The 13,251-nt window shown below is 46.7% G+C and overlaps 1 protein-coding gene across 1 annotated transcript; it reads right to left on the bottom strand.

Moving 5' to 3' along the window:
* Positions 1 to 10,343: 10,343 nt before the first annotated feature.
* On the bottom strand, positions 10,344 to 13,251 carry LOC119315069. The gene is made up of 2 exons (XM_037589740.1): positions 11,905 to 13,251; positions 10,344 to 10,641 (listed from the first exon to the last, which is right to left on the bottom strand). The coding sequence occupies exon 1, from the start codon at positions 13,191 to 13,193 to the stop codon at positions 12,753 to 12,755; it is 441 nt and encodes a 146-aa protein (XP_037445637.1). The 5' UTR covers positions 13,194 to 13,251; the 3' UTR covers positions 10,344 to 10,641; positions 11,905 to 12,752.

Below are 13,251 nucleotides of genomic sequence, written 5' to 3' on the forward strand. Positions count from 1 at the left end.
CCGGTAGAATTTTTATGATTTACTGTACCTCTTACTATTTCACAAAACCAAAACAAAACTCGTACTACAATTTCTCCACACAAAAAAAGCGTACTAATTATGTACAAATTTAACATTCAGGTTATCAGGTACCTCTCGCGTGTCCAACATGTCTAATATAGACCAAACCTGCTCCAACGATGCATTGGAGTACTTCTCTGAGAACATAGGACTAAGAGGGCAGATCTTGCGAGTCAATGCTCTCATAGTGGTTAACGGCATCTTGATGGGGTTCATGGTCGGGATAGGCGCCTATGGCAATCGCTACCGGCACAACCCACTGATCCGTTTCCTCTTCCTGACTGCCACCACATTGTTCCTGCCCATTGTCTCTTATATTGTCTCTTCCAGTGGTTTAGGCACTGGCCAGTTGACCAGCATACTACGCTATGGTGAGTCCGATCAGCTCATAAAAGGGATATGTCATGCAGAAATAAACATTTTCTTCATCCTTATATGGACGGGTCTTGCTCTGAACATTGGTATCAATACCACTGCACTAGTGGCCGCTGATGCAAGAGAAGGTCAAAGCAGTCCTCCCAATATGACGCTACTTATTCAAGCAGATGGACTTCCTACCTAGGGATATACACCTCCAACGGACCCTATATCTTAAGTTTCGGCAAATTTTTGCTTCTTGGACCATTTGGTTTTATATTTGCCAAATTAGTTCTGAAGTGTTATGCATGGTACATTGCCAGAAAATCATTAGCCTTTGGGCGCAGTCCTCGTCTTATTGTTGGATACATGGAGCAGCTACCGGATGGAATCCATCTTGCTGAGTCAGAAAGTGAGCATATACCTCCTCCACTTATAGTTACTGGAGAGCACACAATGCAGGTACAGGAGAAGCCTTGTGGCTACAAATTAAAGGGGGTATCCAACAGAGTGGCAGGTGATATGTACAGCAAGGGCTTAGTGACCTTTGATAAAATCTGGCAGTTGGATGACACACTTCTGAGGTCAAAGTCACTACAGCTAAAAGAACTATGTTTTTCATTCGCATTATTTAAACTGCTACGCTGTCGAATTGCAAGGTACACAATTACTGAGGTTGGTTTCATCAAGGGCCGTAACTTCTTGCAACAAATGTTGCTTGAGGATAATGATGGTGAAAGAGTACTTGCAGCGATTGCACATGAGCTTTCTTTTCTTCATGACTATTATTATTCATCCCTTCCAATCACATATTCACGAAGTTGGCTGCCAATCGTGAGCATATTCATTTCACTACTAAGCATCTGCTACTGCTTAGTTGTCTTGAGAACTGTGACACTTTCTGCCATTCTCATGGTCAACTTGCCTAGAACAAAAGGGCAGATTAATTGTTATGTGTCCTGTAGCAAGATTTCTTCGGCCACAAGGGGAAGCTCAATATTTTTTGGAAATTTATACTTTGCTAACATGCCATTGCTTATACTTGCTGTATTAGTTATGCTTGGCGAGGTGAGGGACATTGCATCTTACATCTGCTCTAACTGGACTAAAGTAGCCTTGGTATGTCAGTATGTGAAGCATGGTTCTTTGCGAAAATCTGCTACCATGCAGAGATGTGTTAGTTGTGTGCTATGGATCAAAGGCAGGTTCACAAGGAATTCAGAGGACAAAATGAGTCAGTCCTCAATTTTGGTGCTCCATCCAAGGAAAACTCCAATGGCTCTTCTTCGATGTCTTCATCTGGCAGGCCAAAACAAAAAGACACCAAGTGCAGTGAAATCTGCTATTGTCAGCGCACTTAGAAACAGCTACAAGAGAGGACAAATCAGTGGTGATGTGCCGTCTTTCCAAAGGATCCTACATTTGCAAGACGACAACAAGATAATTTGGAAATTTGGGGAAAGAAGTACAGCCCAAATCATGCTTGTGTGTCACATTGCCACAGAAATCCTTGGAGCAAGGTCACGACCGCATCTACCTCCGTCCAACTCTGACCATATGTCCGCTGCCAATCACCTATCGCAGTATTGCACCTACCTGGTGGCACACTGTCCTGAGCTACTTCCTGAAGATGATGAATGGTGCAAGAGCCTGTACAAGGCCATCAAGAAGGATGCCAAGCGTGTACTCAGCGGTAATGATTTTAGGGAGTCAATGACATCTGAGCTGGAGTACCGGAAGAGGTTGATTGAGTTTCTGAGTGCAGAGGGTAACCATGAGGTGCTCAAGGATGGCGCGAGGCTTGCAGAGAAATTGGTTGGGCTAACTGAAGAAGCAGAGGAGATGGCATGGAAGGCCCTCGCTGTCTTTTGGTCAGAGATGATCCTGTATGTTGCTCCATCAGACAACACTGACGGGCATTTGAAGGCGATCGCCCGTGGCGGCGAGCTGATAACTCTCATTTGGGCTTTGGTCACCCACCTCTGCATAGTCGGTAGGTCCGATGACATCATTGATAGTGCTACCATTGATGTTTAAGTGTGCAGTACATGTTCATGACTGCTTAATTTGTTGTATGTTTGGCTATCTTTTGCCCCTCTTTGTATTATTTCTCTTCCTGATTTTGTAACTGTATCTCATCAAGTTGAAGTAGCAGTATCTCAAGCATATCTAGTTATAGGTTTATGTTCACATGCCAAGAAACTGTGGTGCCTTTTGTTCATCGGTACTAATCAATTGATCTTCTTTTGATCACTAAAGTAGTGGCCTATCCATGTATTATATTTGTTCATAGAGGGAGTATAAAATAGAAAAGTGGTACAAGGCTATCTGCATTAAATTTTGAGGAAGAAAACAGAAGAAAATGAAACTAAAGTTAAGCTGTATTCAGAGATTGAAGCGAGTAAGGTGCTTGTTCTTGGCTCTATTTGGAGATTGAAGCGAGTAAGGTGCTTGTTCTTGGCTCTATTCAGAGATTGAAGCGAGTAAGGTGCTTGTTCTTGAACTGGCTTCTTTAACAGAGCTTGTACAACTACTGTCATTGCATCAACTGAGAGATTTCTCTGAATTCCTGTCAAAGAAGCCACACACTCCCAGCAGTGCAATGAAGTCTCGGAGAAAGAAAAATATAATTTGTACGGTATCATGAGCAAATACCAACAATCGGACCGACAAGAGAAGATAACGACATAAGCCAGCCAGCCCCCGCGTCGCCCCCGCCCGGGCGACTCGGGTGGCACCCCAACCCTAGCCGCCGACGGGGCCTAAATTATCTTCCTTCCTTCTTTCCGCTGCCGCCGGAGGACGTCGCCGACCTGCGCCCGGAGGCCAACGGCGGTGGTGGGGGTCCTTCCTCTCTCCCGCGTCTCAGGGGTGGCGGGACCCCAACGCGTGTGGAGGTGCGGCCGATCTAGAAGCGGTGGCGATGGCTTCGACGACGGCGGCGATGGTCGGCCCTGCCTCGGGCCACGGGCGGCTGCGTGCGGCGGCTGGCCTAAATCGGGCGGTGGCGCGATGCGGTCTGCGGCGGCGCGTAGTCGGGCTTTAGATCGGCGACGGCATCAAGGGCGTGGTGGACTGCTTGGCGGCACGTCTGGCAGATCTATTTTGGCTGGTGCAGCCAGTGGTGGTGGTCATCTTCTTCGTCGAAGGTGGCCGGCCAGAGGCTGGGTGGTCAGATCTCGAGATCCATCATCTAGTCCCGCCTACGAGTTGGGGAGACATGGTTGCCGGTGAAAAGCGAGCCCATGACAGGCGATAGCGGCGTTCTACGTCATTACCTTGATGAAGGCATCATCGTGTAACTACTGTCGACCCACTCGTGCTGCTCCGGGGGAAAACCCTAGGATCTGGTGTTCCAGATCGAGCGATGGCGGCACTGCAGTGTTGTTTCTCTCTTGGGAGCATCGTTTGTGGAGCAGTGCTGGAGATGGGCGATGGGCGATACATGCCATCTTTGGTTTGTAGGAATTTTATAGGAATTCTATGGAGATGGGCGACGGGAGCCGCGGATCTGGCCATCCAGATCCGCCCCGGCGTGGCAATCGGTGGCGCGTGGAGGACCGGTGAGGGGCGGCTGGAGGCTCCTTGTCGGACGATGATGGCACCTTCGATGCCGTTGTCCCTCCTGGGGCATCTTTTTGGAGCACGTGCTGACTAGAGGGGACAAGAGGAGGAGCGGTGTTACATCTACTGCAAGGTCGACGGCGGATCCCAGCGGCATGGCGCCGCGGAGGTTCGGTGATGGGCGCGTATTGGAGATGGGTTCGCGCAGGAGGAGGAAGCTGTCTGGCGTCATGATGGCGTTGATGGCAGAGAGGCCTGGCAAAATCGGTGCATCAGTTCTGCTTTGAGGGTGGACATAGGAAAGATGGAGGTGACGGCCCTTGCAGCGTGTGGTGCTCACTGGGAATATGCCAGACCAGTGTGGGACCCAATCCAGGTAGTGGCTTGCATGGGACACCCGGCTTTAAATGTTATGCTTTGGTGCGATGTCTGTTTGGTATTAGGTCCATAACGTAGTGGTGCCATGGAGGTTTCAGCTGAAAACTGGCAAACAATCAGGTCCTTTAGTGACAAGTTTCATGCATCTTGGCAGTGTTTTTTCCTGCACCGCACATGGAGCAGCCAGTTGATTTGTTCTCTTGTCAGTCGTATTTTCTGCACCTTGCTCACTTGGAGAATGCAGAATATCACAGAGGGGGTCCGAGCGGTCAGCTCCCACAGGAAACATGGAATTGACAAGAGTACTCAACGATAAAGTATGAGTATCCTTAATGCTCTCTAGACTGCGAACTTGCGCACATTGCTTCAATTTTTTCCAGTCTGTCAAGTGTGCTTCTTCATTGCCGAGCAGCGTCCAGATCATGCACTCGTAGCTCTTTCGACCAAATATTATTGTATCATATTTGAGCTTCACCACTGAATTATTTGAACCCTTGTTATCCACTGTAGTTGTAGGAATGAATTCTCCAAATTCATCCAGAATCTGTAGCGCCTTTTGATGCCTTGTGGAGAGTTCTAATCCAGTAGTAAAAACCACGTTGTGGCAGTATACAAGATCAACAAGGGCCACACAGGAAAAACTGAATTGATATGTGTGCCACAACTCCCTTACTAGAGTAAGTGCCTCTCGATAGAACTCATAAATGATATTTCAATGGGCAAAATATTCAGCTTCTGCCATCAGGTGCAATATAGAGCATGAATAGGACTGACGACCCTGAAATCCAAATAAATCCAATGTCCTGCATGTGTACCAGTATCAACTGGCCTACAGTTTGTTCCAAGGAATCTTAAGCTGAACCATGCATCAGTACTTATACTTGCAGAGACACCCAATACCCAGCGTTGTACTGAATAAGTGCTCTTTGATTGGAGTACGGCATTCCCAAATATGCAAGGGGAGCCAACTGATTCAAATGGAGTAATATCGACCACTTTTGAGAATCTTGGTCCATTGGAATTTGTGCATAATATTCAGAATGAGTGCTCTTTGTATGCAAGGCACGGCAGATAGTATCAAGGCAATTATGTTCATGAGGCTCACCCTATATTGGTCTGACAAGAGGCCTTGAGGCGGAGACCATGACTTTCGCTTGTCAATTCTAATTGTGCATAGCCACTTAGTCGGTCCAGGAAAATGCAATTGGCGAACCTGATGTCGCTTGCATTGTGTCAACCCGTGATGAAGCCTCGTTGACCCATGGCTGGAGAAGACTGTACATGACACAGGAATAGCAGCAGCAAATGACACCAAATGGTCAGACCGAGTATACACATTGAGAAATTCCAACTCAGTCAATCCTTAATATCAGATGGCACCCGATCCGATGGACGCCCGGACTGCAATTGTGCACCTAAGAAACAACTAAAAGGATAGCTACTCGATAGCCTGCAACTGAATGGACGGAGAGTTTCTCCAAGGATGTCTGACTGAAACCTGCAGAAATATCCAACACCCAGCGCTGCACGGATGAGGTGAAGTGTTTCTCGGTGTTCTGTACTACTGCACGTTTGGTTGCACAATCCGGTCAATATGAAGACTTGTTTGATTGAGGGGATGCCATTTTTCTGATCAGGGACAGAACAAGCCCATAGCTGAACCCAATTTTACACTCAAGCTGCATCTCTGGAGCTGGAAAACAATGGATAGGCTCCTCCAGGGGAACATCTCTGAACATCAACCTAATTAACCAAGGACTGAAGCAGGGACCTCCATGTGATTGACGATGTATACCTGAACATGGCCTTTCCGGGTAGGTTGTGTTTGACAGAGGTGTGAACGACGGCCACGGACTTGGCCTGAAGAGATGTCCCGCGTGATTGATCTGCACTTGTACAGGCGGTGGCCATGGTCGATGTTCGAAGGAAGGCGGGTGCAGGTGTTCGGTGGTGGTGTCATATGTCTCGTCGACACTGTCGATGGTGACGATCGGAGGCTGCACCCAGACACTCGCGTGGGCAGAAGCTTCTGCCGAGCACTTGGTCGGAGCTGGTTTGGTTGCCATGGGGATGGTGTCGGTGGTGGTTGCCGTTGAGGAAATGACCTCGGCAGAGCAGGTGCTGATGTCGATGGAGAGCGTTGCCTGCACCGGTATGAGCTGCGATACCTCCGTGTAGCTGACGATGTCCGCGTGCTCCGGGTGGACGGTGGTGGCGGCGTCTTGGGCCTCATCGACGTTGGCGACGGCGTCGACCTGGGTCGAGCCAGTCGTCAAACAGGTCATGGGCATCGGGTTGATGGAGTCCAGGGACGCACCATGGGGGGTCGCGATGACCTCCTGGGCCTTAGTGGTGGAGGAGAAGGAGTCGCGGATGACCGTGGGGACTCTGGCGTCATCGGTGAGGCCGCCATCGGCTGCCGTGCCCATAGGACGCACCGGTTGTGGAGTCAAGACACCCGCGAGGACTTGGTTCGAGCCATCTGTCGAACAGATGACGGGCGCCCTCGCGATGCACGCAGGGGACGCGTCGGGGATGAGCTCGAGGACCTCCTGGGCGTTGCTGGTGGAAGAGGGGGCGGAGAAGACGTCAGGGACGACCGTGGGGACAGGGGTGTTGTGGGTAAGGCCGCCATCGGAGGCCACAACCGCGGAGGGCGCCGACTGCTGGGTCGAAGCTCCCGTGATGAGCTTGGCGAACAGCGCGTCGAACAGCCTGGCACTGGCGTCCTGGCGTGCCTGAGCCTTCGCCTCGAGCTCGTCAAGGTAAGCTTTCAACGATGCATGGTGGTGCAGAGAATGGTGTGAGGAAAAAAATTGGACAAAATTTGGACAAAAGGGAAGGGTGGAGGGAGGCTCTGATGCCACGACGTTAGGTTCCACTCAGAGATTACTCCATTACAGGGGAATCAAGGTCTGATACAAGGGAATTTGGGAGGGAGGAAGGAGGAAGTACAGGAGGTAGGGGAAGGAGGACCGTTTGCCTGATCCAAGCCCGGATATTTTGCTCGTTGCCCACTTCCGTGTATTTATTTGTAGCTCGTGGCGCTGGATGGCTCATGGATGGGCCATGTACAGATGGGCTCCTGACAGCAGCTGCAGATTGCAAGCAAGCCACACAGTCGTAGGCAACGTTTGCTCTCTCAGTTAGCTCCTAAATCTTCCTCAAAAAAAAAGTTAGCTCCTAAATATAATTCATAGTCACGATGACACATTTTCTGCTCACCTCTGCAAAGCAAAATTAGCATACGATGGGGCACACCAATCAGTTGGAAAATTCAAGATAGAAAAAACTGCCGCTAGACATGAAACTATACTCAGATGTACTAGTTGCTATTGATTAGCACTCCGCATCAAATACAGGCATCATAATGTTCAGAGCTCGTGCAAAATGCTAAAGACAACTTGAACCAAGTTCAATTATGCGATAACCCAAATACAGATACAGGGGACAAAACCCTGGTTCCTCTATCTTATGACAATCCGTAGTTCTGCTGTATTTTTCATCAATGATAGCAAAGTAAACTTCAGGCCTTTATATATATATGTATATAGCAAAACAAGCGAGTATGTAAAGGCAGAAGCTGGACCAAATGAGAGTTGTCCATTGGTGATATCTGTTCTCAAACCTTGGTGTATAGACTACAAAGAGCATCAGTCGCCAGCCAAGATCCAGGAATCCTTATGGGAATAGAGTAAACTCAACTGGAAATCAATGTCAATTAAGGAACACATTAACTTAGTTTTAGAGCAGCATAATCATTAGGTCAATGCGCCAGTTAAAATAACACATGGAACAGTATAAGCATTTGGTGTACCAATCACAAACAAGCAACGGTTCTCCCGAGCATGGAAATACTGGAATTAACCGAATGCAGTATGATGCCAGATACTCCCTTTGATCCAAATTAATTGTCCCAGCTTTAGTATAAGTTCTAGCTTTAACTCTCTTGCTCAACATTTCTCTGAATAGCTTTAACCTGCAAACAGTTGTCTCGTGTGGTACTCCCATATCAACCATCTCACTGAATTTGTCCATTGCATCATCCATTCCGCCCACTCTGCAAAACCCAGCTAGCACCTTTAAATGTGTGACTTCATTAGGGTCTTCAAAGAAAAGTATAGCCACATCCATCATTCCATACTTAGCATATGAAATAATCAGTATGGTGAAAAAATGGAGGACAGACCATTCAAAAGATGGAGGACAGGTAGAAAATCCGTCTTCTGAAATCAACTCATGAAGATCAGTCATATCAATAAGGGATCCATCTGTAGCGTGCCCATGAAGCATAACAGAGTATGTCAAAACAGTAGGTTTATGGCACTTCTCAGCCGTGGAGTAAAAAAATTCTGTAGCTTCTTTTGATTCATGCATTCTTGCAATGGTAGTCCATGACAGAGTTACAAGTAGAAATGTTTGGTATGAGACCTTGACTTATCATTTCTTTCAACAACCTATAACAACCTCTGCCAACTGACCCAAATGGGAATATCCATGAATCAGGCTAGTATAGGTCGTAGTATTCAGTCGAATACCAATATGAACCATTTGCCAAAGGACGACTTCTACTTTGTCCATTGCTCTTGTTTTGCATAGCTCATCAATACTGGAGCTATACAGCACTACACCAGGCACAACTCTGCGAATCTGCATCATACCAGCTGCAACTCTGCATCAAACTGTTCACAACTCATGTAAATTGCTAAGTAAAGATAACCTGAACCAAGGTGAAATATGAGGTTGCCCTATTTTCGACAGAACAGAGAAAAATAACATAGTTTTCAAGAATTATGCTCTACCTGATGGAAATCCATCCTCCTGCCCTTTTTTATCAAGTATATATAATAGGTGTTTTCTGAATATCAGTGAGTATCATAGAAAATTAAGGCCTTTATAGCACAACAAGGGAGGATGTAAGGGGCAAAAACTGGACAAAATGAGAGTTGTCCTTTGTTGATATCTATTTTCAAACCTGTGATCTCTAGAGAGCATCAATTGCCAGGCAACATACAGGAATCCTTATGGCAACAAACTCAACTCAATTGGGAATTAACCATTGACGTCAACAAAGGAACAGTGGAAACCTTTTGTCAAGCTAATATAGATCTGCCAGAACAAAATATTGGGTACAAATGTACACACCAAAAGATATTTTGTAATAATGAACAACTTTTTAGTGTACGTTGATGCCAACATGCAACCTTTACCTTAGAATAAACTGAAGCACCAATCAGAATTATCATTTAGCTAGTAATTAGAAGATCAGTTTAACCATCAAGCCAATGTGCCAATTAAATACTCCCTCCATTCCATAATTCTTGTCATGGTTTAAGTTCAAATTTGAACCAAAACCACGACAAGATATGGAAAGGAGGTAGTAACGCATAAGACAGTATAAACATTTTGCTGCAACAGTAATTGATGCCAGATACATAAGTTGCACCCTGGAAACTGCAATAATCCATCCAGTATGATGTCCTGCTCTTCTTTCTATCTTCCCGTCCAAGCAGCAATGTTGAATTGATGAATAGGCTAAAGCATGTTAGAAAAGCTGAATTAACACATCTCCTGTCACAGCGCAAAGCACGGCCTGACTGTTCCAAAACAAGATTCTAGGTAAAACATTAGTATCTATTTCAAAAGAGGTCGCACATTCCAAACACACACTACTACAGTCATCGAGCTTGGCTCGGATTAAAACGAATAAACAACAATCTGATGCGGCACAAATAGCAGAACAGAGCAGATATATAACCATGTGATTCACTTCTTTGTACACAATAGGAACTTAGCTTTCCATACCTCCTATGCATGTGCAGTATGAAGTTGGCCAATTTTAAATACCTGAGATCTGGACCAAACATTTTGGTGTTTCTCCTTGATTCCAAATACCTGAATGGTGTCATTTCACACACTTGTACTTGCAGCAATACCAGGTACATCTATTAGCACGGATACAAGAAGTTCACAATCACTTTGACTTAGCACAGATCCTTAATTAATTTACTAAATGCAGAGAAACTAAACATCGATGATGTTCTCGCCACCTTATGCGGCAGACACACCACCATTTTCAGATCAACTTCAGGTCAAATATAGATGACCATATTACAACCAAAAGACCCTACTACATACCACGAGTCTATTTTCAAGTTGCAACACAATATTAATCGGCACCATCCCCAACCCTTAACACATCAGCCTAACCTCCAGCATCCGCATCATCATCGTGACAGCCATCCATGTGCCCTTCAGCCTGCAGCGCCACCTCCTCAATACCTGCACAATATCTCAAATTATGCACAACGAAAATGTAGATATTCAGAAGCTCGTTACCTAAATAAGAACAAACAGCGGGCCTTTATATTGGGCAACACTCGGCAAATTGCTTAGAAGAAGCAAGCAGAATAGCTGTGATAAAATACAATGGCTTAAAACAACGACACACACGATACATGGAAAATCAACCTTCAGGACTACTTTTGGACCATGGTCCAGTTAGTTATATTGACCTCGTAGGCTCATACACTCACTTTTGCTTGTTTACAATCATAATTTGCAGCGCAAGAGTAAATACATAGCAACACAAAAGCCCGCAATCATTTAGAAATGAACCATAGAAGAACTTAAAAATCATAGCAGAAATGGATGTTGAGGACTTAACACATTACCTAGTAATTTACTAACCTTCCAAATCAAGTCAAGGAAAAAAACTCAGAGGTCTTAATTAGTAGCCACAATCAATAAACTACTTGCATTTGGCATGCACCTTGAAGGATAGCTGAGAAGTTCAAAACGTTAAACAATGATAAAACATGGTTTCCCTGCCTCTAATTTATCTCAAGAAGCTTATTTCAAAGCAAACAGTTTCTTAGCAAAGGCTATTTTCTCTAGTTAAGTAGCAAAACAATTGAGCAATTTTTGGGTGGGATAGTACTCCCTTGAGACATTAGCTCACCCATTCAGCTATCCTCACAATATACACAGGAGATGCATTAGTGGTAGCAATTGCTCAGGTTTTTATTTGCAAGTTGCAACCATACCAGCTATGTGTCCTTGTATCTTATCTGAAGTCAACGTCCTGAGATAAATTCATCGGTGCAAAGATGAAAAAAAAAACTTCCTTTTTTCTCATTATATCTATGAAAAGAGACAAACCAACTCCTGCTGCCTGGAAAGAAAGTTTCCAAGGTGAAAAGAAGTTTAGACTTGTATTCCTTCTTGGTTAACCTTGACCACAAAAATAATTCTTTAAAATAATCATTGTGATCTGGTGTTTTTTTTCATGAATTCGCGATGCCCCAAAATGGTATTCATAGTGTTAAAGATCCTCTCTTACTTGTCCTATTACCATCAAGTGGCATTTAGAACAGACTAACAAATAAATCACATACATGTTTGCAGCCTTGACCATCTTTGCCACAAGCACAGAAGTAACAACTACGGAACATGTCAATTACAATAACCAACAATCAAGCATCAGACACGCTGTGTGACGACAATGAAGGGCAGAAAATAGTTATTAAGCAACAGAAACTTTACCACTTCATACTGTCGGTGACGACAACGATGGTGGGTAGTTGCTATATGCGCAGCCATTCGATGTTAAAGCACACACCCTCTTGATCTGTATTGTTTCAATGTCCAACGTGCATAAGCTTAACTCAAGCAATGCACTTCCGAAGTGTTCTCGGCAGTGTTCCAGGAGCAAGTACTCCCCCACTGAACTTGTGAAGTAGTACCTCGGTGAGATTGTGAATATCTTCTCCTTCTGCCATTGGCTGGAGCTCCCACCATGTTTCCTCCAAATGGTATACTCGCGGCCAGATGTGGAACTCTGCCAGGTAAGCATTCTGGGCCTGCCTTCTCCTGACTCCACCATAGTTGCAATACTAACGTTTAGAGCTTTGGCTTCGGGCGGGGGTTCAGCAATGAAGAACTCCATCCTGCGGGGATCGAGCACCAACATGTTGGATTTGTATACCATTGGCAGCCAGTAAAAGCAGCCAAACACACGTTCTCGCTTTGTGAAGAGTGGCATGCTTTGTGATGGTAGCAAGCCAGGAAACAAATTGGTCCAACTCGGGGTTGGAATGGCTTGCCATTGTCTAGTGCTGGAAGAGAAGACAAAGGCCATGAGCCTAACTTTGCACTGCACCATACAGATCACTCTGAATGATCTCTCTTCATCAATTGCTGCCTCATCGCCACAGGGAACGAGGAAAGTTTCCCAGAAATTATCACCGAAATACTTCACCGAATGGCTTAGGTCGAAAGGGATTGGGGGAAGCAGGAGGTACTGCCGGTGCAACGGGTCACACACCACCATCTCTCTGTAGAAGCGCCCGCTAAAAAATTGAGTGTCGGTTCCGCCGAGGAGGACGCGGCCGTCAGAAATGTCCATGACAACCCAGCGGCGAGGGGGGTGCGGGGGCGGGGACGAAGGAGAAGGAGAAGTCGCCGGCGCGGGCGACCGCTCTGGCTGCCGGTACGGAGCGGTAAGGCCGCTCGGCGGGATGCAACTGCAAGCCTTCGTCTTCGTCGACGAAGCCGAGGAGGGGCGGGGCGTGGAGCTTGCGGTACTGCCGGAGGAAGGAGCGGTCGGCGATGAGGCGGCGGAATGTGACGCAGGCGGCGGAGGTGAGGACGAGGTCGGTTGGGTCGGGAATGCGGCGGAAGATGTCCAGCAGGAGCTCCTCTGGGATCGGCGGCGAGGGTATTTCCCCGGCACCATGCGGCCGCGGCAGCGGACGGGGAAGGGGATCGGGCTGGTACTCGTGGACGGCCGGATCCACGCGGATCTGTGGCTCGTCCGCCGCGCCGCCGGCCATCCTGCCGCCGCCGCCGCCGAGTGTGACTGTGTGAGGAGTCTGACTGTGGGAGCAGCTG

This window comes from Triticum dicoccoides, chromosome 6A (assembly GCF_002162155.2).
Source record: "Triticum dicoccoides isolate Atlit2015 ecotype Zavitan chromosome 6A, WEW_v2.0, whole genome shotgun sequence".
NCBI lineage: Eukaryota > Viridiplantae > Streptophyta > Magnoliopsida > Poales > Poaceae > Triticum > Triticum dicoccoides.